This window comes from Sparus aurata, chromosome 22 (assembly GCF_900880675.1).
Source record: "Sparus aurata chromosome 22, fSpaAur1.1, whole genome shotgun sequence".
Lineage (NCBI taxonomy): Eukaryota > Metazoa > Chordata > Actinopteri > Spariformes > Sparidae > Sparus > Sparus aurata.
In genome coordinates, this window is record NC_044208.1 from 11099516 (window position 1) to 11127307 (window position 27792).

General features: G+C 42.9%; 3 protein-coding genes across 3 annotated transcripts; 1 reads left to right on the top strand and 2 right to left on the bottom strand.

Moving 5' to 3' along the window:
* fam89a (family with sequence similarity 89 member A) lies at positions 1–8594 on the bottom strand. The gene is made up of 2 exons (XM_030405719.1): positions 8167–8594; positions 1–6078 (listed from the first exon to the last, which is right to left on the bottom strand). The coding sequence occupies exons 1-2, from the start codon at positions 8413–8415 to the stop codon at positions 5791–5793; spliced, it is 537 nt and encodes a 178-aa protein (XP_030261579.1). The 5' UTR covers positions 8416–8594; the 3' UTR covers positions 1–5790.
* Positions 8595–13902: 5308 nt separating this feature from the next.
* sprtn (SprT-like N-terminal domain) lies at positions 13903–19076 on the bottom strand. Its single transcript, XM_030405678.1, has 5 exons — positions 18396–19076; positions 18090–18189; positions 17200–17328; positions 16799–17096; positions 13903–16601 (listed from the first exon to the last, which is right to left on the bottom strand). Exons 1-5 carry the CDS (start codon positions 18725–18727, stop codon positions 15574–15576), a joined length of 1887 nt encoding a protein of 628 aa, XP_030261538.1. The 5' UTR covers positions 18728–19076; the 3' UTR covers positions 13903–15573.
* Positions 19077–19547: 471 nt separating this feature from the next.
* Positions 19548–24082, top strand: exoc8 (exocyst complex component 8). Its single transcript, XM_030405677.1, has 4 exons — positions 19548–20827; positions 22127–22380; positions 22488–22736; positions 22855–24082. Exons 1-4 carry the CDS (start codon positions 19678–19680, stop codon positions 23260–23262), a joined length of 2061 nt encoding a protein of 686 aa, XP_030261537.1. The 5' UTR covers positions 19548–19677; the 3' UTR covers positions 23263–24082.
* Positions 24083–27792: the final 3710 nt, after the last annotated feature.

The following is a 27792-nucleotide window of genomic DNA, read 5'->3' on the forward strand; positions in this document are numbered from 1 at the left end:
TAAGTATGGAATCACTTTATTAAACTGGTCTCAGTATAATTACTATGATAGGGTTGAGACTAATCGTCCAAAGAAACAGTAGTATGGTCAATCATTAATGATGGATGGTCACAACACAGGCTTCACAGGTTCTCTCAACAACTTATTTGTTTCCACTATAGTGATTTAATGAATGATTAGGATGAATGATATACAGTATAGATATGAAGTCAAACATTTCACCATTGTGGTCTCTCACTAACTCCCCGACGACAGATTCAACCACATTCAACAACTGGTGGATGTTGATCTAAATATTAAGTATGTCGACGTTGATAATCTGTTGGAACTTAATACCTCTAAGGCTCTCTCGTGTTTTCCTCGGCTGATTCACACGCTCACATTCATCCTATGAGAGCCTGGCCTTGACACAGGTCGGGCTGGAGAAGAGTCATTTTGAGTTTTGGTGAGAAAACGTGAATTCATATGTGTTTTTAGGCATTCTGCAAGCAAAGGTTAGCAGCAGGACGTTTTAAAGTGGACGAAACATGGCCAATTGGCGATCAAATCAATACAAATCAACCTCTGATTAAATTAATTTGCCTTTTTCGGTGCACCCTCCTCCACGTGCTTCCTATTGCGTGCGCCTTTTGACTAACCACTGAAGCAGGAGTGTGAAGTGAACGCTGAGGCGTGACTGTGATTACAGTAATAACCATGACTTAAGTCAAAACACATGACATCCTTGTGGTTTGGGTTCTTGCATTGCATCCTGGTGTTCTGAGGCCACTCTAGGTAGGGAAAAAAACGCATCGCTCCGCCTCTTCTAACAAGTGATTTTGAGCACGTGATTGTTCAAAGTGGGCTTTAGAAAGAAGCCCTTGTTGTGAGAGAATCGCACCAAAAACACGACATTTACAGTGAAATAAGTCGACTGTGGCCGCTGTAAGCATGTTGGTACATCACACTGGGAAAAAAACACACCAAATAACAGAGTGTCACAATACAATCGTGTTCAAAGATATCTTTTTTTTTTTTTAACCCTAACCCCCCTAACCCCTCCAGGGTGAAAACTTTTCTCATCAGAAGCCGAAAGTTTACCCTGAGATGACGTCACCACGTTACACATCCAGTAATCACATGAAAAACGGGGGTTTCGTCAAACACAACACTGATCTGCGATAATAGGGAACGATTGGCTGGTGTTCAATTTGAAACGCTTGTGCTGGATGTAGCGGCTGTACAAGGAGCACCGTGTGCCTGTGTCACCAAGACAAATTCATGAGAGGATCAGGTAGGTGTAGTTTTTTGCAGGATTTATCACGGAACAACCGCAAACAAGTGCAAAATCATCGCCCGACACCCGAAATGTTCGCGAGGAGGGCACCGTAATTTTGCCGATGACGCAGCTGATTTTAAGGCTGTTGCAAGAAGTTTCAGATGTAGTTTGAAGGAGTAAAAATGTACGTCGCCGTCCGAGTGAGGAGGGGAGAGAACAGCCTCTCAGGGGTATGAAGCAACTCAAATTTCAGAGGCAGGAAGCATCAAAAACACGCCACTCCCGACAGCTGCGCCCTCGTCCATAAAGTGAAAAAGGAGCCTTTGACGGAGGAGGAAAAAAAAAAAAAAAAGGAAAGCTAAAAGAGTCTGAGCTCGGCGTAAACGTCCAAATCTCTTAGCACACCTTCTAAGCAGCTCTTTCTGGGATTTTCAGGATTTGTAGTGATGTAATACTCTGCCATTAGGGGATTAAGGAGGTCGCAGGAGTCATCAGGTTTCAGATTCTGCACGTAGCAGCTTTAAGAACCCCAGTTCATGTCGAACGAGTCAAATGATACAAGACTGTTTTGGGTTTATTCTCGTCGACGTCTTGAACAGCAAACCTCAGGTCTGGAACCTTTGAGGTCCACAAAGGCACTAATTGTGTAGACATCCAATAAAAACAAAACGTCCGGGGTCAAGCCTTTTACCCGAATCAGTTACATCGTTTGATCAAATGCTTCAGATTAGCGATAAACTGCAGAAAGATTTGTAACAAATACAAAGAGCGAACGTCAGATGATGGACTCATCGTGTTCTGTGGAAGAGTCCTCTCAGGTCTTTTTGTTAACGGGCGGGTTTTCAAAATGTTAAAGTGAGTAGGTAGTGTGTTATGAGTTCAAGAGAGGATTTAAAACCTCGTACAGTTAAAAATGTAATTGAATTTCTACCGGAATTGCTTCGATAGGTTAATTAAAGGAATAGTTTCGAAATTAGGGGGAAACGTGCTTATCTGCCTCCTTCTCGTCCTGAACTTGTGTACACACGAGAGAAATATAATGTTTGATAGTACGTTTTAGAGGCGTCGACTGCCGTTTTCCTCAGACAGGTCAGCAAGAAAACATTGTGTTTCTGCAAACCACGATATGTTGAATCATATGGTAACCAACAAAACCAGGTCATTTTAGTCATTTTGCTGCTGTTTTCTTGGGAACAAAACAAAAAAGGTAGAGACATTTTCCAGCCGTGTTTAAAGTGATAAAACCAGGAATTTTAGACCCATTCCTGATTTTTCTCCTTACCCTACCCAGACCTAAAGCACAGTGTTGTCAGAACATAAAATAAAAGTGTATCTCGTGGTTTGCCGAAATGTACAATGCCAACATTTATTCTCTGCAGTGGTCTTTAGGCCAAGCTGAGGATTAGAAAGCGAATAAGCACATTTCCTACGACGGGTTTGTACACAGTTACAGACACTTTTGACTTCAGGGCTCTTTGCACAGTGGCCGTGCTGATGCAGAGGTGTTTCACACATGAAGCAACTGAGACTTTCACTCGCCAGTCAGTGGATTTTTTTTTTTTTTTTTTTACAGAAGTAGAAAAAACAAGAAACATTTCATTGTTCAGTTGAAGACATTAGTGTTTCTCCTCAAGGACAGAGACAACGTCAGCTTCAAAACGACTCGCAAAGACATTCTTCAAGACATCAGGCGTCATTTTGTTCTGTACCTTTAGAATACAACGGAACCATTCAAGATCAGTTGAGTAGAAAAGCGTGTTTTCTGCACCTTTAACCGAATACATTTCGTGTTGAGTGTTGTACTTTCTCTTTGGTTTGTGTTCTACGAGCACACAAATGGCGGACCAGTCTACGGACAGATGGCGTCAAACGATCTATACAGATGCAACATGGACGCGCTACGGAAACTCGCCGCGGCATCTCAGAGCGGCGGCTGGTGTTGACAGAGGAAAAGTCGTTTTGTAGTTCGGGTGATAGAACAAGCTGCTGTGGATCAAGTGTGCTACAGGTTCAGCTGAGAGCTTTGCTGTTGAGTTTAGAGTTATAAAAAGGGACAGTTCACCCCAAAATCAAAACAACACAACTTTCCTTTTAACCATGGACAGGAGGCTCGTACTTATATCAGCATGGGGCGTAAACATTGATGGCGTCCTCCTCAGCTGAGCTGTAATGTTAGCTAGCTAGCAGTTTGAAAAAATGGTCTAATTCTTTAATGTGAGTATTTTCTGGTTTCTTTACTCATTTGTGACTGTAAACTGAATGTCTTCGAGTTGTGGGCAAAAATAGCATATTTTAGGACTTCTTAGGCTAATGGGAAACACTGATGAACATTTTTCACAATTTTCAGACATTTTATAGATCACACAAGAAAATAATCGGCACGTTAACTACGAAAATAATCTTTAGTTTTAGCCTGAGCCCTTAAAGAACATCAAACCAAGGGCTGTCATGCATTATATTTGAGAGAATGCAGACATCTCTAGGGTTGATGTCACTAAATCCTCCATCTAGATGGAAAAATAACACAACAAGTAAGAGGAAAAATGTATTTTTGATTTTGGTCTTAACTGTCCCTTCAAGGAAGACTGCACAGATCATTCATATGTGTAGCAGAAGTAACAATATCTGCACATCCAAGCGTCTTCGCCCGTTGAAGGATGGCGGCGAGAAACATACGTAGAGTCTGAGATAAGGCCGACGCCCGAGTGTTGAAAACACTCTTCAAAACGGACAGAGCGAGTTCGTTTTCCTATAATGTTCTCAGGCATACAATAAAAGCAAGTCATCTCGAATTTAAAACACTTGCAGTTACAATCTTGTTAGTGACCAGTATTGTCAAGTAAAGAAAAACTCCCACGGTGACGCTCAGAGAGTGAAACAGCCCCTGGAAGCTTTGCAGCTATATTCATTAAATGTCTTAAATAATGTTCAGCCTGGTCTTGAGTGTGTATAGTGTAACTCCAGGTTAGATGCAGCAGAGGATATTCTGTTAGGATAAGATCAGTTAAGTTTAATAGGATACAAAGCATTATAAAGTACCCTGTTTTCATTCGATAGTTGCTACCGTGTTTCCAGCTTTGTGTTTACAGCTTTGTGTTTGCGCTGCGAGCCACATGTGAAGGTCGCAGTGACCACAGAGACAAATCTGTTGCACATCACCGTCACTGCGATGAAGAAATATTGCAACTAGCAAGTGCAAATTTTGGGAGATGTTGATCGCAGCCGATCACAGTTTCTTAATTCTTGGCAACTTTTATTTGATTCGCGTATATCAAGAAGAAAAGAGTCGAAGCTGGTTATAAGGAAAATAGCTGAATACGTCGTTTCATCCTGAATGTTTTCAGTCGACGCTGGCTACTAAGCGCTTGCTACCTTGTTATATTGAAAGATAGCTGTTGTTGGTTACAACTTGAGCCTTGTTTTCATGGCTTTTCATCATTATTACTGATAGGAATGATGGCCGTTGCTATGAAAAGAAGACCCGAGTTGATGTGTGGTGAAAGCAGAGTATAGTACATTATTAGCTGGATCGAAACCATCTGGGCCTTTTGCGCCGCCCAGTCAGAAAACAGCGACGCATCAAAGCTGCAAGTAACGCGTCGACAGCTCTGAGGGTTGAGGGAAGCGCGCTCGGCTTGCAAACTGTTTTCCAGCATTTTGAACTTTTCACATTTTCGGAGCAAACATGAGCTCCTTCTGAAAAAAAAGGCAAGGAAAGTGGAGCCCTCACTCCTGTACAAAACCTCATTCAGTTTTTGAGTGTTTTATACTGTGAACAGCTTTGAGGGCGTCACCGCTTTCTCCGTTCTTGAGGTCTGACAGCGTCTGTCCAGATGATTCCACCACTTTAAAGACAGTCTTTCTTCCTGTCTTTACACCAACACCGACTGCAGAGTTCAGAAGTCCCATCCTCCGTGATCTGACCTGTAAATGCTGTACCCCTGTACCTGGGTATTTTCAATACAAAACATCCGTAGAGAGTAACAGGAAATATCTTGTTATTTATATTAGATAATAAATAATACAACTTTGTTCATATATTTTGTATATGTAAAAAAAAAATGTTCTGCCAAAAAGGGAGACTGGCTAGCAAAACCCACTTGATATAGAAGAAGCAGCAGCAGAGCTGTTTATAAAAAAAGAAATCATATATATTGCCTAATTTTGAGTATACGGAGTCTTGGAATACAATCCATGTCGACTCCTGAGCTTGAGCAGGTGTTGTCAGAACACCGGGCCTCTCGGCTCCGCAGTCTGTAGCTCCTGGTCACGCTGCAAGAAGAAAAAAACAGAAAAAAAAAACCCTTCTGCAGCACAAGCAGGGATGTGTTTCACCTGAGGAGGAGTCGAAGATAAGCTGGAATTTTATTTGTATAGTCTATTATGGTAATGAGATACCAATCAACTGCTGTCTCTGCCCAACCAGTTCTTCCTCTGAGGCAAGAAGGTTTCCAACTTTTCCTCCAGCTTAACACAAAGTCTTTCACCTCCAAAAAATACATATCCATCTGCAGAGAGCTGAGAGCGAGCCCTCAGATGGTGACGTGAAAGGAGTCCCAGCTGTCGTCTTTGCCGCTCCCGTTCTTGGCTGCAGCCATCGATGCCGTCCCGTCTCCGACCTCTCCGTCTGGCTGTTCCCCGGTGGGAGTGGCGCCAGGCTCTGGGTAATACTCATCGTCCTCGTCGAAGTAGCCGTTCTCCATCATGCTGAGGCTGGAGGCGGCGCTCAGGTCCTGGCAGCTGCCCTTGTACTCCTGGATGGACTCGTGGAGCGACCACAGCTGGCACAGCAGGGACATGTCCTGCTGACGCAAACCCACCTGCAAGAGGACGGATTAGGATCCTGATTAATACAGGACACATTTCAGATTTTAAATACATTTGAAGTTAGCCGACTCTAAACTACTACTTTTAGTCCATAAGTAAAAACAGCCACAGACGATTTGAGCTGCAGCTAAAGATTATTTTAGAGCTACGTCTTCTAATCAATTAGTTTTCACTATTACTCGAATCAACTATGTTAATAATCGATTAATCGGTTTGAGTAATCTTTCTCAAAATTCTCCACCGCCAGCGTCTTAAATGTGAATGTCGTCAGTTTTCTTTACTCCTTTATGACTTTGTGCCTCAACAATTAGTTGATTATTTTATTAAAACAGAATTTATCAACATAGATTTTGATAATCATTAAAATGTTGAGGTCATTAAACCAAGAATAATGCTAAATATTATCTGGTTCCAGGCTCTAAAAACTGACATTTACTTCTTTTTCATATATTTCTTTAACAAAGACTGACCAAAGTATTGGTTGTCTTATATATGTGAAAGCATGTTTAGATTACAGAACAATAATAGGTAACTTTATCATAAAAAAAAAATCCAAGTTTTGATTCATATATTCTGTGTATACAATAAGCTCAGCCAATATACTGATGTTGGAATGTATTCCTCCCCAATACTGGTCCCAAAAACTAAGTATTGGCTCTAATTTGTAGAATTTTATCTCTGGGCTTTTGAACTGTTGGTTAGACAAAATAAATCAGGCCTGATGGCATCTGTTTTGCTTCTTCCTGTCATTTTATAACTATGGATTTCAAAAAGATCCAACAAATCCAAAAATGTGGTCCACTTAATAAACGGGAAATGAGAAATAACCCTTGCTCGCACCTCTACCTGACATTACGAGACTAAAAAACAGTCTGTTGGCAGGGTTGAAAAGGGCATTCCTACTGCATACCACTCAGCTGACAGTGCAGTATGAACTGAGGGTCACTGCATTGTCTTCCACACAAACTACTGTCGGCAGACAAGCAAGTCAGAGTCGGTTCAAACAGCTGAGAGCGAGCTCACCGCTCCATGAACTGGGGAACAGCTTACACTCTCTGAAAATATAGGGCACTGACAACTTAACAGACAATGTGAACTACAAACTGATAGTAATACATTAACAGCAGCGAAGCAGTAAGCCTGGAGCAGGGGACACGCTGCAGGGAGAGTGAAGCACACGAGGCAGAAAAGGGATTAAGAAAAGCCTTTAACCAAAAGTACAGACGTCAGAGAGGTAGAGTTTCTGCAACAGTTACACTCCTTTCACCTGAATGACTGGATATGAGGAAACAAGCAGTTGTTGTGTATTGACCAGGAGCCGTGGAATGAAATCTGGTCTGGTTCTCTTGTATGATAATCCCTGCTTCTGGCAAGGGAGTGTGTACTAAGTGTCTGACTCTCAGTGAGTGCAACAACATTCACCACAGGATTTCACACAAGCCAATTAGTCATGAAAAAAATACTTTTACAGTGCAGCTAAAAAGGTATACAATTGAGCTTCGAATAAAAAGTCGGAACATGTCTCATCCAAAGCAAAGCTGCTCTTGCTTTTCTCTTGCAGAAGGTTTTCTTAACGCCAGATTTTATTTGGAAAAAGTCGCGTTTTATCTTCCCGTGCTTACTAACGACTTTGTATGCTGGGGAACATAGAAAGTGGTACACTTTGGGGATTAACAGTATTTTCATAACTTCGGCATCTATGAAGGTATACTACATTAAAATAACTGGTATTTTTTGGCGTTGTTCGATTGTACCATCTGGGAAAATCTTAGTGCCCTGAGGCAAAAGAAAACGAAATCCATTCCTGAAAGTTGTTAATTTATCAATATACTGAACTGTAAGGTAAATGGTATATATGCCGAATCTATCAGGAGACTGCAATAATTTGTGAAAAGTCTTTAGGTGTGTGCTAAAAGGCGTGTAAGTTTGCCTAAAAGCCAGGCAACACCAAACTACCAGAGTTTCTTTGGGGGGGTTTGGCTGGATACAGACGCACATCGGGATTAGCGCCTATTGACAAACCAGGGGTGAGCACTTTCCCGTCGCCAAATAAAAAACATGAACAGTCCTAGAAACGTTACCATCTCTTTCCGAAGGAGAGCCAGAGCGGCGTCCAGGTTGGCCGGCTTGTTGGCCAGCAGGTTATCGGCGTTGTTCCTGCCTCGGCTCAGGTCGTCCTGGATCATGGTTTTCTTCACGTACATCCTCTCCATTTCTCTCCAGGAGCCGCCGCTCGAGTTCAGCAAGCCGCTCAGGCTCTTCGGCAGCGGGGGCAGCCCCTCGATGCAGGCCATTCCTCCCAGCGAGCCGTTCGTTGACTTACCATTCATTGTCCCGTGAGTTACTGAGCCGAGCAGCGCTGGTATCGACTCTGGAGGTGGCCGGTGGCTGGTTGAATCCGACAAAGCGCTGAGAATAAACAGTCCTCTCCCGAAGCAAACACACCGAGCAACAGTCCGCCGTGCTGCTGCTTCTCTCTGCCCCGGGCGGCCAGCGACGCCACGTCAAGTCAGCCGGAAGCATGGCGATGGATTTCCGGTAGTGGTGATCAAAATAAAAGCGCCGACGTTCACTAAATATAAAACAAAGTTAATTTGAATATAAAGTGTCCTTTTTGAAAAACTTCTCCCTATTTAAGCGCCTATTTTTTTAATATAAATCTGTTTTTTTCTTAATATTATTTTAGGATTTGATATACATTGGTTTTACAATTTCTCTTCAACTCTTATAAACGGGCCTTCCCCACCTGTGTCCTGAAACAGCAGCTATATTTGGTTTCATGTCTTGTATTAGATTGGACATAGCTGAATGATAATGGCTACCTAATTGGTTAATATGGGCACGTGTATTTTACTGTAGCCCAGTTATGCGTCACTTCTATGCAAACTTTAAAAATCCCTTTGTAATAAAATAGAAACATTTCTGTTACACATTTACATAATGCAACTAGAAAGAGGAAAACGAAAACAGGTGAAGAGAATAATCATAATAATAATAAAAAAGTTATATGGAAATAACAATGTTAACAAATGTTCCCACAGATTTAAAAAAAAAAAAAAAACATTTGACATTTCTGACATTTTGTGGGGACAAAAAAAGAAAAGAAAGAAAATGAAATAAAATAAACAGCTTCAGTTTCAACCAGATGTTTTCCTCAGTGGATAAAATCTCCAGGCAGAGAACTAATACTAATGACCATACATATGGTCATTGTGTGCTCTGATAAGCTGTAGATCTTGACGTGGGCTCCAGTGATATTATATAACTTTGGAAACGAAACTGCATTAAGAAAAATGCCTTGTAATATGGCCTACAGTCCTGCCAAGCTCTGATTTTATTTTGAATTGAAACTTCCGGTCTTGTTATGATCACTGTTGTACACTTGACGGTGTCTGATCCTGGCTGAAGAGAGGAGAATCCGCTTCCTGTCCTTTTAACAAAGTGGCTGCTGGGCGTCTCCCAGCCAACATTTACAGGCAGGAAAGCTGTCTTTATTCTCAATTAAGTAATTTTTTCATCAGCCACATTTAGTCATGTATAATTTTATAATTTTTTTGATATAATCATTTATATAATTTGAACACTGATTATTGGGACAAATGTCTCAATGTGACATGAGAAATAAGGCACAAACTTGACAAAGCCAGTATAAGTCTAAATAAAAATGATTTCTTTACACTTAAAAGTAAATCTTACATGAAACTAACTGGTGTTTATACACACAAATTGTTCCAATATCATTTATATTTGCATTTCATCCTTAATCTATTCAAATTTATTGGAGAAGCAAGTCAGTTTCTAGGCACAATCCTCAAAGTGTGTTGTCTTTCTCTTGTAATCAAACTGATTGTTGCCTGTTAATATGAGCAGTCAGTACTTTTAAGCATTAGACCAAATGTCTGCCTCAATAGAAGACTGTGTTAATTTGAGTCCCTACAATAAAACCAAAGTGTGTAGACAGAGGGTTTGGGGTCATGACAGGAGCGTGTGTGTGTGTGTGTGTGTAAGACAATAGTTTGAGGACAGATGGTGGGTTTCACTTCCCGCCCCCCCAGCCTGCAGAGCCGTCACAACAATAACACAACAATAACCTTGAAACCAACACACAATAGCATCAAACACGCTCCTCGCAAAAAGAGGGGCATGTGCTGTACCACACACACACACACACACACACATTCGGAGTCAGGCAGATGGATGGAGCCTGGAGCCTTGTATTGCTAATGGCTCTTTTGATATGAATTAAACCTGACTTGTTTCCTACAGACACAAACACTCATAAGCACGAAAGACACGTTGTTTCGTTGTTACTGACACATTTATTTTGCCAGTAATTGTTTGTTTTGTGTTCTTTTTGTTGTTGCTAATGGCCCTTAATTGTAATGAATAATGATTTGATGGTATTTTGCATTCAGGAATCGGCTAAAAGTATTGGTAAAAAAGTTGCCATAAGTGTAACACCTTATGGAGTCTAGGATTAGTTAATCAAATCAAAAAGAGTGTAAAAATAAAATAATGATTTATCCCTTTAAATCTCTAATCAAGTGGGCTACTGAAAAAAGCTAGCTACCTGATGCTATTTAGTAGCAAACGCTAACACAGATAGCTAAGAAGTCAGAAATATGACTTTACACATAATTAAATAATATTACTTGTTAAATAATTGAAATGGGGTGTAAAAAAAAGATAAAGCTAAATGCTTTTAGCCCACTGTTAGAAGCATACCATGATGCTATAAATGATTAATCCTACATGCTTGTAGTTTTTACGACTAAAGTCAGCCAGGTGGTGAATTAGCTTGTTGGCTATGTGCAGCGTCTGAAGCTCGATGTGTTGGCTAGAGCCAACAGAATCCTCCCGTTTGCTCCATCGATATTAAACACGCTTACTTTTAAATGGGCTACACTTCTGCAGCTCAAAACGTGTATATTTAAATCCACCATCTACTTCATGAATTAGGATGAATGCTCAGTCAACCTAAAAGATACAAGTCAGTTTAGCACTAAATAGCGAGGTGTATCCCTGCTGGAAAAACCAGCACCAAAACACAACATAACACAACATAACACAACATATGCTGGTCTTGCTGGGCAAGACCAGCATATGTTGTGTTTTGGTGCTGGTTTTAGTGCTGGATTCTGGGATGGATAATCAACTAATGTGACTTTTTTCTGTCTTAAATTGTCCTCTGCTTTTGTCAGTTTTACTAACATGCTATCAGTCAACACGGTATCAAACGTAATGCTCGTCCTTGAAGAGCATCACATCCCCTCTGTACAGCCTAATCCTGCTCTTACAGCAATTAGCCATCAGCTGACGGTCCACAGCTGCACGGTTAAAACCACCGATCAAGGACAATCTGTTTCGTGTGATGGTTTTATGAGCAGAGGGTCCCCTCTATAAGCTTTCATCACCCACCACCACCGCCACCATCATCATCACCACGACTGCCTCCTGAGATCAGAGGATTAGGCGTGTGATGGCACCCCCTGGGGATGCATGTAACCGAAGTAGGCTTGTATTAATCTGCCTTGCTAAAAAGCACAACGGGTTTGCATCTCTTAGCTTAGTCCGGGTAATAATGGTCTTAATATATCTGCTTAAATCTCTGCTGGAGAGCGATTTCTTGCTGACAGCCCAAAAAAAAATTGTACAGTAAAGTACTCATGCGGGGACAGAAGACCCCCAGACACCACCCATCACACATTCCCTCATCGCTTGTCTTTCATGTCACGATCATTGATTAAAAATTCAATCAGAATATGTTGATGAATGATCTTGCAAAGAAATAAAAAAAAAAAAGGAACAGGAACAATCAGCCCAAAGTGTGCTCCGGTCCCATCTAGCTGCTGCGAGGGCCCAGAAAACAACACTGCATTGAACTTGGAGCTTGTCTAAGATGCATCACTGTCAGAGAGACAATAGGTCTGAAAGGAAGGAGGGTGTGTGTGTGTGTGTGTGTGTGTGTGTGTGTTCGGAGGAGGAGGTCAGCTTCCTATAGTGTGTCAGTGTTACGGCAGGTCAGGGAAGAGGAGTGGCCGGTCTGAACAGCTGCTGTCACCGACATGAGTTCATCCTCTGCTGAGGGGCCTCTGGAGGGGGGCGAGGAGGACGGCTTCCTCCAAGAGTCAGACAGGAACAGGAACAGAATGAGTTGCGGTAATTATAGTGACAATAGGTGAATGTTTATAGCATTAAGTCACGAAAAAATCCATGAGGAAGTCATGCGTACAGTAAGGATATGATGAAATTACATCAATGGTGCGCTCAGGTCCAACGCTGAGCAGAAATTCAGAACTCAGCGTCACCATGTAATTCCCGCGGCCCTCCATTAAATCGATGAGGGTATACCGAGTTTGATGACGACATGAAGTTGCATGAGATCATGGGAGTTGATGTCTTCATTGTTAAACAACCACCACCGCTGCTAAGATACCTATCTGAAAATCTGTCTACAAGCGACAAACACAATCAACAATAGAGTGAGCGAGTTCGCTGACTTCCTTCCTCGCATTCCAACGTATGATCTGGCGTCTTTCTTCTGTTTACCTGGAAGTTAAAGCAGTTAGAGGGGCTGAAGGGGCTCTGACGCCAGTGACAGGAAACCAAATGAAACGCTCTTTGTGTTTTGGACGAGGGCGAGATGAGGGGTGTTCAGTTGGTCAGCACTGCGCGACGCCACTGAATTCTACACACTTTAACCTTTAACTTTTGCAACATAAACTTTGTGAGGCCTTAAGAGGTAACACCGACTCAGAATATCACAAAAAACTAAAGAACAATTTTGTGCTACTTTGGTTTTTCCTTTCCTACCCCATCATCATGTCACAGGCCCTCATGCATCTGATGACCCTTTGGAGGGGACCCGACCCCTAATTTATTAACCTGGAAACACCTGTCAGTGTGTTATTTAAATGCCTGAGTGATAAAATGCAAAACATCATCCATGTTGCTCCTGCATTCCAACCTGACGCGCATGAACACACCGAAGTCAGAAGGACGACCTGCGAAATTGGGAAGCGTGACCTTTCCGAGGAGCGCCCGAACGCAGCATTATACATTTCCACACCATAAAGCTTGGTGCAATTACGCTTTCTTTCCCAGATATAACCTCCCGGCAAAGGGTGACGCACGTGCAGCCAGATGGTGATCAGAGACGTGACTGCGGTAATTGAAATGCGACGGGTGTTTGCCGACATGCTTTGTCGCCGGCTCTGGCTGCGCTCCAGTCTGTCCTGGGGGGACAGGAGGGCGTAGTCCTGATCAGCAGCTGGCCTCGTGCTGTCTGACCTCTGACCTCCGCGATCCTCCCCCCTCTCTCTCTCTGCTACACCCACCAGCTCTGCTCTGCTACACCCACGTTCTGTCTGCTTTTTTTTTCTCTTTTTTTTTTTTACTCCAGCACAAATCCTTTCATTATGAACAGTTTAGGTCGCTCGCAGATGTCTTGGTTGTTTGTTTTTTTATGTGTTCTACATGATGAGACCAGATGGCTGAAGCTGCTCGAGGGAACAGTGACACCGTGTTTAAAACTATCATTGTTATCATCATAGAGAAAATAACAGAAACTACAACTGATAAAACAACGTCGCTTCTGGCTTCTACTGGATGGTATGTCATATAACCGAGACATTAAAACAATATGAGACCTTCCTGCTTCCCAGAGGAGGAATCCTACTGCCTTCTTCATGTGGTTGACAGTTTTTGAGTGTAAAACCTTGATAATAACTTCTGATATCAATGGACTTTAGTGGATACATTCGCTTCTGTGTCATCGGTTGTTGGATACCTGCGGGAATGATGCTTCATACAAAATCTCCATTTAAATAGAACAGTAAAAATGTTTTTATTTGACAACAGACCCTAAAAACTTTTAACAGTTTCCTTTAAAACAAACACAAACATATAAAAGCCGAACACATAGATGTGAAATTCTCATGCCGTCGAACACGTCCTCAGTTTTTCTCCCGTAGATCTGACCGATGAGAGCACATCAGTACTATCAGAGGCTCGATCAGATTCCCCGTGCACTCCCCGACCCTGCAGACGGCTGCGGCGCGAATGTGACGACGTGCAAAAAAAAATAAATAGCTGGCGGCTGTGAAACCTGAGGCCCGCAGATCAGCAGAGGTCAGACTGCAGCGTCTCCCGCTGTCTGAAGGGCGCATCGATCTACGGGAACCCAACCCCAAAAATAACCCCTCTATACTCATAACGCAGCAGCTTCTGGATTTAAAACTTAATCGGTCTGCTTTCACAGCATGCTGATCAAGTCTGACTTAAAGGGTAATTCCTGTGTTTTTAAACAAAGCCCTATTTTTATTTTTTTTTATTTTTTACATATTTTGGTGTCAAAATGACTTCAAAACAGACGAGTGACATGTTTAACATCAATGTCAGACAAACTAACTGGTATCGATTCATCAGCTGATGTAAAGACATTTTTGCACTGGGCCATAAAAACTTAAACTGAAATTTTGAGCAAATTCTTCAGCATTATAATCTCCCCGGCAAAAAATAAGAGCTTTCATACCGGCACATATCAGACAAACATACACTCCAATACCTACGTATCTGCGACAGACTGATAGTGGTCGGGCTTCACCAGCAACTCCTGCATCCTACGAGGTAAAATTGCTGTTTTCGTCAGTGGAGTCTGGTGGCTTTGAGCAGAATGGTTTAACGGCGGATTTGTGTAAAACAAAAAAGGATCTTACTCCTAAATGGGTCCATAATGATGTCAGACAGTAGGAAATAACAATCTGAGTGGAACAAAACAAGCAGTGTCAGTAAACTTAGTCTGACGAGCACATTTGGCCTCGACGATTATGTTGCAGTCGTTGCAGAACGTTTTGCGGCTGCGTCTGAGGCGAGCTAATGGACCGATTCCAAAACTTTTCTGTCCCTGTTGGTCATTCAGACCCAGAACTATGTAAAGAAAATGAAGCCCAGGTTTTAAAAATACCGGAATTACCCTTTAACTCTTATCAAAGTCCCACAATAGCCCTTCAGTGAAACACACGAGACATTTCACAGGACTGAGCAGTGTGATAGGAAGACGTATGAGAATGCTGTCCTTTAAACACTTCCTGTTCTGGTAAAATACACAAACTGTTACTGGAACAGTTTATCAACATTTACTAGAATTTTGTTTAATTTTTCCTGCCTGGTGAAAATGACCTTATTAGGCAAGTAAAAGTCGACCTACTTACTTCACCTCCCTTATGCTGAACCATGTTGTTATGTTGTCACACTAAGGCACAAACTGTCCGACAGGCACTTCTGTGTGAAAGACTGATTATTGCATCGAAGTTAAAATACTGAAAACCAACCAGCCTGGTCATAAAACTCTATCTGATCCCTCTCAAATCAAAAGTGTAAAAATTCCCTCTCAAAGTTAAAACTCAAAACTCAGAACCACAAACTCCCTGAAACTTCTTGGTGTTATTGCAACATCCCTTTTACTGCACAGGTCTGCTGCTCCTCGCTCAGGAGAGGCACGAGTCAAGATGCACGTTGATCTTTGACTCCTGCACCTTCGCCTGGCACACAGGACAGCTGACCATCAGCGCAGAGGAGGAAGACGAGGGGGAGGAGGGGGTGACGGTGTGCAGTCCTGCAGAGGAACGAATGGAGGAAGTGGAGGAGTTTGAGGAGGAGGAGGCGGCGGCAGTTCTTTGCTGCATTGCAGGCGAGTTTGTCTTTGCAGACTCCCTCGAGGCTGCTGAATCGCTGGCTAATGTCTTCTGGAAGAAGTTAAAGATGGCGGCTGAGCTGCTGCGCTCGTCCCACGGCCTCTTCCTCGATGCCTGACCTCCACCGGCAGCTCCTGGCGTGCTGTCACCGTTAGAATGACTGAAATACTTGGACTGTGCCGGTTTAACAGGGCTGCCTTTGGTTCCTGATGAAACTACGGATGAAAACTTACTGGACTGACTTGGACTAGGGTCAGACGTTCTGGTAGAGGTAGCTGAGTTCAGTTGTTTAGGTACGAAGGAAGAAGAGGAGGAAGCGCCCGTTGTACTGTTGTTTGGTGACTCTCTTTTAGTTCCAGTGTTTGAGGAGGAGGACTGACTCTCAGACTTCCTGGGGCTTGTGTTGCCGAACAGTTCTCCAATGGACCTCTGTTTGATTTTTGTGTCTTGGCTACTGCTACTGCCCTTGTGGGGTTTGGGGATTCTCACTGGTGATCCGCTGATGTTGGTGAAAACCCTCGTATTGCCGACAGACCTTTTTATAGGTGGCTTCTGCCCCGTGGAGGTCGCAGGTCTGACAGGGGGGAAGGCGTTGGAGATTCCTAGGCTACCCTGGGTAGGACGAACAGGAGGACTGAGACTGTTAGCCGGAGAGGAGGGGGGGAACAGTGTCTTCTGAGAGGAGATGGGGCTGGACGAGGGTGCTTTCACAGCTGGTTTCTGAGATGGGGCGGAAGACACGGAGGACTGGGACTTCCCTCCGAGTAGAAAGCCTTTGCCAGCAAATGGGATAATGTTCCGTATGTCCTGTGATCCAGAACCTGAGAGGGAAAAGGCACAAAGTCAGAGGCAGGCAACAGAAATGTATTTGCGATATCTCTGCAAATAAATTGGGAAAAGCTTCTCTAAAACATGAGCTGCTACCAGCTTAAAACGAAAACAGTTATCTGCCTTAAAGGGGTAGTTCAGCATCGAAGGGATCATCAGTTATTTACTTGTAGAGGAACAAACTCCTCACCTGTAGTTGTACTTGAAGCCTTTCCATTTCCTGGAGCCTTCCTCTCTGAGGACGTCTTCCCGTCCTTTTTACCATCCTTCTTGCCTTTTTTCCCGTATCCTTCGGGCTCCTTGACCTTGGTGTAGGTCCCCCCACATGACCTCCTGTGAGCCTCCCACCAGGGATCCAGAGCAGACGGAGCCCGGTTCATGGCCCTCTTCACGAAGCCAAAGTAGGGCTTTTGGTTCTGGCAGGGCCCGTCGCACTTCCACCAGTGCTGCCGGTACACATCGACCTCGTCATGGAAACTGTGGTAGACCTGAAGAGAGGACAGAGGGAAGAGAGAAGTTTCACAGTTATTTTAAATATTAAATCTATGTGCTATAATTTCAGCTATAATGTGTAATAGAAGATACACCTACAGTGATCTTGGTCCCAGTGGCCTGGTTGATCCGGTTCATGTGTTTGCAGAACTCAGGGCCGTGTCCGTCGCGGTCCCTGTTGTTCTGGGTGACAAACAGCAGCGCGTGGATCATCTCATGAAGGAGAGTCTGCGGAGACAGACAAACAGAAAGAAATAAATCTTGCAGAAAAGGAAGGGCACGTTAATTCTTTCCATTTCCAATCTGACACACAGTCACAGCTGATCACCAGGAGAGATGCTGCTGTGTGTGAGAGCAGTTTAGAGTGTATCTTTCAAACTCTAACCCGAGATATTTCCTTACTTTTTTTTATGTATTATGAATGTCTTTATTTTGAATCTCTAATCCTATTTCTAGTAAATTGCTTGTACACATTAAAAGCCTTATAATAAGCCGTTTTTATCAGTCAAGAAAACATCAATTAAACATTCAATTGTGTCCCCTCTCAGTATTATTCTAATCCTTTTTTTCCTTGTCAGAAAATTGCTGTTTTGAAGCAGGAGATTCTAATCACTGGTGGATTAAAGCGTTTGACATTTGATCCATTTAATGTCAGGAAATGGTGATCAGTGCTTCCCAAAAGCCAAGATGACATCCTCAATTGTCTTGTTTTGTGCAAAAACAAAACAGAGTAAGTTTATTATCATAGAGGAGTAAAAAAAAACATTTGTATGAGATCAAATAATTTGGACTTTTTTTAAGATATTAAAATAATACTCAAACATTTTTACTCTGTTATCAAAACAGTTGGCAAATAATCACAGTTCATTTTGTTGACAATCCAATCAACTGAGGAATGAATTGTTGAATAGTTGATACTAGACTGTAACTTTACTGAGCAGTCAAATCGCTTCAGTAAAAGCAGGATCACAGGTAACCTTCCAGCTCACCTGCACCAGGTCTCTTCTTGGTCTCAGCTTCAGCAGAGGCTCACTGAGTCTGATTGAACACAGTCCACCTCGGCCCTCGTAGGAACACACACCGGCACACCTACAAGGAAAGAGCAGGAGACATCAGAAGACAAGTCCCACAGTCTTTTTATAAACCCAACTGGAAAGATCCTTTGCAGCCCCTTTCCTCCTGTCACACCAAACCCCATGCAAAACTCAGACCATTTTATTTAAGTGACAGCATCACTGCACCCAGCTACTAGTCAGTGTGGGCCACACAGTAACACTTGACAACCAGTCACTTACAGTGTCATTCTCGGGCTCCACTTCACCTCGACGCCGCTGAGCTTCCCCCAGAAGAACGTGTCGTTGAACTCCAGGAACATGGATCTGACATCGGGGTTGGGGTCCAGTGTCTCCCAGGACTCGTCCACGATGGACAGCGGCCTCTCGGGCCGGGCAGTCGGCTTCCAGTAGGGGACAACATCACTGCCACCTCCAGCTACCTCCACTTTCCTTTTCTTGCTGCTTTGTCCGAGGTCGTCATCCTCAAATCCGTTTGAGGAAAATAACGACGTCTCGTATTCATTGTTAAACTGCTCCTGTAGCTGTATGGCGAGCAGAAAGTCATCATCCATCACAGGACAGAGAGTGGAGAAGGTGATGGAGGCTGAGCTAGCTAGCCACGTAGCTTTTGTAAACGTTTATGTTAGCCTGCTGACGCTAACTAGCGAACGTAACGCTAAAATGTCAAGTGCTAAAAGTGACAGAATCACCGGAGCAACGACATAGTCATGTTTGTGTCATGATTTCAGCAGAAACGTCCATATCTTCATGTTGGACAGAGATTGTTTGTTGTTAACGCTAACTGTCAGTCCAAAGCTAGCGCCAACACTTCAGTGTCAAGTGCTTCTCAGTACAAGCAAAACACATCCGTTATGGGTTTCAGAATAAAACTTCCGGCAATACAAACATCGGGCTCCATGTTTCAAAGGGCAAATTGTGTGGTCAATACATATGTTTTGGTTTTAATGTCATTTATAAATACACAAAAGTACAAATGTTTGTTGTTCTATTGAATATGTTTATGCTGAAATTCAATTGTTGGACCATGTTCTGCCTATTGTGACAGTACGTTTCCGCTCTAGATTTGAGTAACTCTCGTACACTTGACAAAACTTTCGCCGGTTTGAAAATAATGGCAAGGCATTCTGGGATTTGTTGTCATTTTGAGTAGTTGGGCAATCAAAAATGCACTCGGGGACGAGGTATTGTGGTTTAAAGACTAAATTAATGAATGTAGCCAAAGTAGGCAATAATTCAAGTCTTATATATCCTGTGTGTTTTCAGAATTGAAAAAAAAACAGTCTACTCTTCAACAAACGACTAACATTAATTAAAAGCTGCCGCGATTTGTTGGCCAACCATTTTTCTGAGTCCCGTGACGCTCCAGCCGGGGTGTCAACTTCCTGTTTGGGAAACAAGCGGAAGTGAACTGAGGGGCGTCCATGAACTGCTCCTCTGTCTACATTTACCTCTAATTTGCACGATTTTTTGCCTAAATAAGAAAACACATTCGCAATAGAGGATGTCGGAAACGGGCAACCGTCTCCGGAAGCTGCTCGAATCGCCGAATTTCGACCCACAGAACTACGTGAAGCAGCTCTCGCAGCAGTCCGATGGCGACAGAGATCTGCAGGAGCACCGTCAGAAAATCCAAAACTTGGCCGACGAAACGGCCCAAAACCTGAAGAAGAACGTCTACAAAAACTACAGACAGTTCATCGAAACGGCCAAAGAGATTTCCTACCTGGAGAGCGAGATGTACCAGCTGAGTCACATCCTGACGGAGCAGAAGAGCATCATGGAGAGCATCACTCAGGCCCTGCTGCTGACGGACAAGGACGAGACCTCCAAAGAGATGCAGGCTGCTTTCCCCAAAGAGACAGAGGAGGTGAAGCAGAGGACGCTCACCTCACTGCTGGAGAAAGTAGAAGGGGGCAAAAACATCATGGACACCCCAGGGAGGCACCTAGTCTACAATGGTGACCTTGTGGAGTTTGACGTTGACAACATGTCCCCCATCCAGAAGGTGCACGCTTTCCTCATGAATGACTGCCTGCTAATCGCCACCTGGCTGCCAAACCGCAGAGGGACTGTCAAGTACAAGTACAACGCGCTGTATGACCTGGAGAGCTTCGCTGTGGTCAATGTGAAGGACAACCCTCCCATGAAGGACATGTTCAAGATCCTCATGTTCCCGGACAGTCGCATCTTCCAGGCGGAGAACAGCAAAATCAAGAAGGAGTGGCTGGAGATCCTGGACGAGACCAAGAAGAACAAGGCCACCAAGGACCGGCACAAGAAAGAGGAGGAGGTGCCCACTTCTCCCGTCAGAGCCGAGGTGTCCACCAACCCTTTCGATGTGGACGATGACGAGCCAGCTGATGCGGAGGAAAGCGTGGACCTCAGCCTGGAGTGGATCCAGGAGCTGCCGGAGGATCTGGACGTCTGCATCGCCCAGAGGGACTTCGAGGGCGCCGTGGACCTGCTGGACAAGCTGAACGAGTATCTGAAAGACCAGCCGGTCACCCCGCGGGTCAAAGAGCTGAGGCTGAAGGTGGACGAGCGCGTGAGGCAGCTGACGGAGGTGCTGGTGTTCGAGTTGTCCCCAGATCGGTCACTTCGAGGAGGACCGAAAGCCACCAGGCGGGCCGTGTCCCAGCTGATCAGACTAGGTCCTGCTTTGTTTTAAAAAAGACAATTTTTCTTTTCTGCAGCGACACCACTCCATGTTCACTTTCCTCATTTGCATTAACTTTGCATGAGTTGGTTAAATCTGTGTTGTGTTCTTGGAGCAAGCGTGCAAACATCATTCAGCACCATTACTTTCAGATTATGATCTCAGAGGCTGTTTAGCTGTGATGATAGAATGCTGCCTCTAAGGTTTCACACACATTTAGTGTTTTTAAAATGCAGCAAAAATGGAGAGAATTGTCCATGACGGTGTCCTAAAGCCCAAGAGGATGTACTCGGATTGCTTGATTTGTCAAACCAGCAATCCCTAACCAAAAACATATTTAGTTTATATTTAGCTGCTTGAGAGGAACAAAAGTCACAGTACCTGCAACCGAGGAGTAGAAACTAGTGGATTTTTGGCTTTTTTTGCTTTAAAAAAACATTGGATCAATTAGCAAAATAGTTTTAGATTTATTTTGTGTCTGTAAACTAATATTGTAATCAACTCATCATCATAAATCGAGGTTGCAGGTCAGTATTTGTGTTCTTTGGGTCTTTAAGAATATATGAACCTAGCTGTCTTCTTATACTCCTTGTTGTTTTGTTACACTGCCCGAATAGTCAACTCAGGTTATCTATCTTTAAATGAATAATAATTCCGTCATGCATTTTACATTTTATTTGCAAAATGTCATATAATTCTGATATTTGATCATGTTGTTTGGTGCAGACAATAACGCCCAGACATAAATTTGATCAATTGGACCGTAATTACAGCTTGGAAACATACAGACAGAGGAAAATACTAATGACCCGAGATATACAACCTAGCCAAGAGTTTGGAAATCCTGAAGTTGTGAAACCAAGTTGTCCTAAAGAACCCCTAAGAAAGACATTTTTGACCTGCTAGCGACCAAACTCTGTATGATTTTCTGAGTACTTAAAAAAAAAAAAGAAGAAGAAAAAAAAATATCACATATTTTCACTTATTTATTTATTCACACATTTTAAATTCCTAAAAGTTGTTTCAAAGCCATCTACACACCGTCAGGTATTCAGTGTGATGGCAGAACAACACAACATTTCTTTAAGATATTTTTTTTCTTCAAACAGTCAATTTAAAGATATTTAGTCAAAAACATGAAAGAATCAGCCTTCAGCTCCACATTTACGGAAGGTGATTAGAAAATGTGAAACTCTAGAACTAAAGCATAAACGCTCTGAAAACTCTGCCCTGTCTCACCACATGAAGTGAAATATTTGCACTGAGTCTTAGTTGTTTTTTGTCTGTTCTGCAGGTCAGTCCACCAAAGCCTGCGAGCTGTTTCTAAAGAACCGCGCTGCCGCTGTCCAGACAGCCATTCGGCAGCTCCGCATAGAGGGAGCCACGCTGCTCTACATCCACAAACTCTGCAACATCTTCTTCACCAGCCTGCTGGAGACGGCCAAGGAGTTCGAGATGGACTTTGCCGGGAACACGGGCTGCTACTCAGCCTTCGTGGTGTGGTCCCGATCAGCCATGAGGATGTTTGTGGACGCCTTCAGCAAGCAGGTAGACTCTGAACTTGAGATACTACATTTTTAAGTGGCAAAATTTTAAAGCCTGTGAAAGTCGTTTGTCCTTGTCCTGATAATGTGATTTTTTTTTGTCTTTATCAGGTGTTTGACAGTAAGGAGAGCCTGTCGACAGCAGCAGAGTGCGTTAAAGTGGCTAAGGAGCACTGTCAGCAGCTGACTGAGATCGGCCTGGACCTGACCTTCACCCTGCAGTCCCTGCTCGTTAAGGACATAAAGGCGGCCCTGCTGAGCTACAAGGACATCATCATGGAGGCCACCAAGCATCGAAACTCTGAGGAGATGTGGAGGAAGATGAACCTGATGACGCCTGAGGCTCTGACTAAACTCAAGGTGGATATCAAGTGGCTTTGTTTTTCCCTCAGCTGGCAGTAAACATGTTTTTAGCGTGTGGCCTGTAGATCAGTTCCCTATAAACCCTGCTTTACTACATTACCACGTTTCTCCTCAGGACGAGATGCGCACCTGTGGGATGGGCAGCTTCGAGCAGTACACCGGGGACGACTGCTGGGTGAACCTGAGCTACACCATCGTGGCCTTCACCAAGCAGATGATGAGCTTCCTGGAGGAAGGCCTGAAGCTCTACTTCCCCGAGCTGCACATGGTGCTGCTGGAGAGCCTGAGGGAGATCATCCTGGTGGCCGTGCAGCACGTGGACTACAGCCTGCGCTGCGAGCAGGACCCCGAGAAGAAGGCCTTCATCATGCAGAACGCCAGCTTCCTCCACGACACCGTGCTGCCCGTGGTGGAGCGGAGGTTCGAGGAGGGCGTGGGCAAGCCGGCCAAACAGCTGCAGGACCTGAGGAAGAGCACCAGGCCAGTTAGGATCAACCCGGAGAGCACCACATCTGTGGTCTGAGATTGTAATGAAGGACAAATGACAATTGAAAGAAACACTTACATGTTCTTCTACTGCCTGTTCTGGCAACTTCAACTCCCATTTAACAAATAACCTCTAAATATTGGTTATTTTGAGATGGCAGGACAGAAAATGACAGGATGGAGAACAGCAGAATAAGATACCTGAAGATAGGAGTTTTATGAAATTGTACCGACACACACACACAATAATACCTGTTGATATTGGGGTAATTATGTTGAAAGATGATCTGGTGATTGGTTTATTGCTTTCAGAAATCCCTATTACTGCATCCAATAGTTGTTTTTGAACTGTTCCTGTTTCCATATCAGGGTGTGTTGAAATCCAGGAAGTGAACTGTTCCTCAAGGTTGTGTAGTGGTACAATGAATACACAAAAAAGAAAAGTCACATTTCAGACAAACAGCCGATACATTTATGTTTCTGGAGCAGACTGGCCGTGTTATTTGCAATTTTGCGCATGTGACCCGTGTTTTCTCTGAATTTTAATCACACAGATGTATCAAAGCCATAGGCAGAAACCTGATCTAAATGCAATGTGTGTGTGTGTGCACTCCCCTCGAAAAGCTAATGTTTATGCTGTTGGAAGTTCTGGCAGCAATATATTTCCATGTTTGATTCAAACTCACCCAGTAGTGATGTTGATGATTAATGAACACTAAATAATATTCCAGCCTGCTAGGACTGATTGAAAAGGGACGACTGAAAAGCAAATGCACTGGTAAATGTTGGCTGTTGTAAGAGTCAAAGTTTGTGTTTGACAAGAACACATGAAGTTGAATAAACGTCATCAAGCACAAGTGCAATCTTAGTTTTTTTTTTTTTGTTTTTTTTTGGGAAACACAAGTTGATTTGAATAACATATCAGCTAATGTAAGAGAAGAAGAGTGGAGTTGTTGTGTGGATGTTAGATGAAACATTTTGAATTAACATGAACAGATTTTTTTTATTATTTCTGCTGTTTCGGTTAAAGATATTGTACCTTGCCAGGGCTGCAGCTAACGATTCTTTCCATTGTGCATTAATCTGTGTGTGAGTATTTTCTTGATTAATTGATTACTTATTTACTTCATAAAACACCAGGAAATGGTAAAAGATGTCGATTAGTGTTTCCCAAAGATTACTGGCATAATTGAATAAGTAAGTGAATAATCCAGAAAATATTCACATTTCAGTGGATTCAATCAGAAAATTTGGACTTTTTTCATTAAAATTACTCAAACTGATTAATCAATTATCAAAGTGGTTGATTTGAGCAGTTGTAGCACGAGGTTTGTGCTACAACTGCATCACGCTAGTCGACTTAAGAACAAGACATGCATTTTATGTTCGATTTATATGATTGCCTGATGAGCATCCAGGTTGTTTATTGACTTTCCTGTCAAAGGTCTCTTCCTTTCGTACATACGTAAGGACATTCTCAGAAGAATTAGATTCATAAACCACCTTTGCAACAAACACGTTGACTATTCATGGCAGAAGAGGCACAGGTAAGTCTGCCTAACGATGATGATGACGGCTCCCTTCAGTCTTTGTTCTGTAGTGCAGCAATTAAGAACTACAAAACACAAACTGTCAGCAGTAAAAAAGTCTTTCCCATTTCACCGATCATTTTTAATTGAATACTTCAGCAAAGAGAGGCATTACGTCTTCAACAGATCTGTGTTGTGATGAGTGGAAAATCATATATCGATACACTTAGAAGTTTTATGTTGGCTTGAAACCAAACTTTAAACCTTTAACAGGAGGACTGAAGTATGGACTACACCTTCATGTGATAACAACACACGTTTCTGTTTAGGCTGCACAAAATAAAAGTGCTGCAGTTCATGCACTTTATTTATTGATCATAGATTCGAGGTAATGCTGCCCTCTTGTGGCTGTTTATAATGTCAAAAAAAGAAAAATGGACTGAGAATCGGCATCAGTAATCAAGTATGTGTACACATGTGACTGCGGTTTATATCGCTGTCAGTGTACTTACACAGAAAAAGAGATATGGCTAGAAATATGTATAAGCTAAACTTAACAAATAAGATAAAAGGATGAGACGAAAAAAAAGACAAGTGATGCAAAGAAATAAAGAGTAAATGCTGGATAGCTATGTGTACATACTGCAGTGTGGATGGATTATGAGCATTATATGCATATATACATATATACATGCACATTATACGTACTGTGCATGATTCATATTGGCAAACGATTTGACGCATGATGCCCACAGGCAGGAAATATATTAACCAACAGCGCATGATGATAAATGTGTCTTTAAATTTTATGGAGGGTTAATGATGAATAGATGGTGCATAGACCATTGATGTTAATGCAGTCCTTTTTGGTCAGTTTTATAATAAAAAAGCAACATTAAATGAGTTTTTTTTCTCCTCTTAGATAAAGGAGAAACAATTGTCCTTAACATCCTCATTTAGTCTAAGACAGCTGGAGAAATGTCTAAATCCAGCCCCGTGACCCGTCCGCCTCGCAGTAAATCCAATTCCACTTGTGTTTTTGCAACATAAAAAACAATTGCTCCTCTCTCTGTGTAAAACACTTCCCAGGAGCGACATAGCCCTGTGTGCCACGATGGCAGACGACGGTATATTTTTAGACCTCGCTCATGATTCAACACATGATTGTCCCTCTCTGCTTCACAGCTCATCTCATTATAATCACTGATGTGATCGAGGGGCTCCAGGAAAGCCTCGGGTGAAGTTATCAGTTTATCCTCGGAGAAGAAGAAGCATCAGGCTGCTGGGATTACTCCAAAGGAAGGCACCCGGCCGACAGTCTGAGGGAATGTTCAGTAAATATTTCACGTGATGGAAAGATGAAAAGATTCCGAGCCTTCATCGGGGGAAGTATCCGACTGTAGTGAAAGAGCTGCTTCTTTATCGATGGGGATCTGGTACATTCCTCTTTAATCACAGAGCAAAAATACGTTTCATTTTTGAGATAACTGTTACCAGACTCATCCGGCATCACATGAACGTAGTTCTTTAGGTTTGATTCCATTATAAACTGTCCAGAGTGATTTACGTACAATATAGCTTCACATTCACAGGTGCAGTTATATATTACATCTATGTAAGGCGGCAGTTTTGGAGAGTAACTAAGTACATTTACTCGAGTATATATTTTGAGGCCCCTTACTTGAGTATTTCCATTTTCTGTCACTTTGCTCCACTACAATTCAGAAGCGGGATACACTTGACAACTTCTGTTACTTGTGAGTCTGTGGACTCAGATAATAACACAAATCATATTCAGCAAATAAATTATGATGCATTGTCAGGCTAAAGGAGAAAATTCACAAGCTACCTGGTTTTATATAAAATAGTTATGATATAATGCAATATAATATATTTACAAGTTTTGGGTCTGAAAAGTGAAGTCCATGCAGAGGTGCCTTGGAAGTGCATTCTTTCCAGTGACCAGCAGGGGGCGACTCCCTTGGTTTCCAAAAGAGGTCTGATTGTATGTAAGCTTATGAGAATATGACCCTACTTCTCACTTGACTACAGTGGCGGTTCTAGACCAGTTTTAATAGGCGGGCCAGGTTAGGGCCGGCTTTTTTGTAAGGGGGCACATACAACCCGGAAAAAAGGATAAATCCCTCATTTAGACAAAACAGTGTTTACAATTTCAGCAATTTTGATTGGGTAGTAAACTGCTGAGACACTTTATTTCTGCCTCTCCCTTCAGAACAAAATCATTGCAAGAAATCTGTCATTGTATTATTAATGCAGACTCCCTGTCAGGGGGGGGCCACAGGGGGGTCCAGACTCAGAGTTACGGGGGCACTGGCCCCTGTTGGCCCCCCCCTAGAACCGCCCCTGCTTGACTATAACCTCAGTAAACAGTTTCCTGATGAGTTGATGGTCTCGCTCTCTAGTTTCAGGTCTTCCTCGACACAGAAGAAGAGTAAATTACAGTCCTATTTACAGCATGATAGTCGATAAACCCAAATGGCGGCCCCCATGATGTCAAGGAATCCACAAACGACAGGTCACAAGTTTACACCTGATTTTTACCTAATCCACCTCTGTTTTTCAATAAATAAAGCTGCAATGCGCAGGATTTGAACATGCTTTACATCTGGACCATCTGGTGGTCCATCAACAATGACTCTTTCGTGCTTTTTCCTTACAAACAAAAGCTCACATCATCGCAATAACTGGTAACTTGAAAGCTGCACTGACCCTTGTTTCTGCCCAGCGACTACAGAGTTTGATTATTTAAAGCTGCACAATCAAGTGTTTTGATATCGACAATAGGTCAAATGACAAGGTTTATCCGAGAGAGGTTTTGCAGTGATGAAGCCACGGATAATCTTTTAAGCTGAGGATATGCCAGCGTTGTGTTCTCCGGCCCCCAAGTGCCTGAAAAAAATAAATAAATATCGTTCTAAGGCTGCTCTTTGGTGAATTTCAGACCTCTCTTCTGGTGCCAGCTGTTGGCAGTATCAAAAAATGGTGCTTTTCCAACAGGATTCTCTAATTTCCCTGCA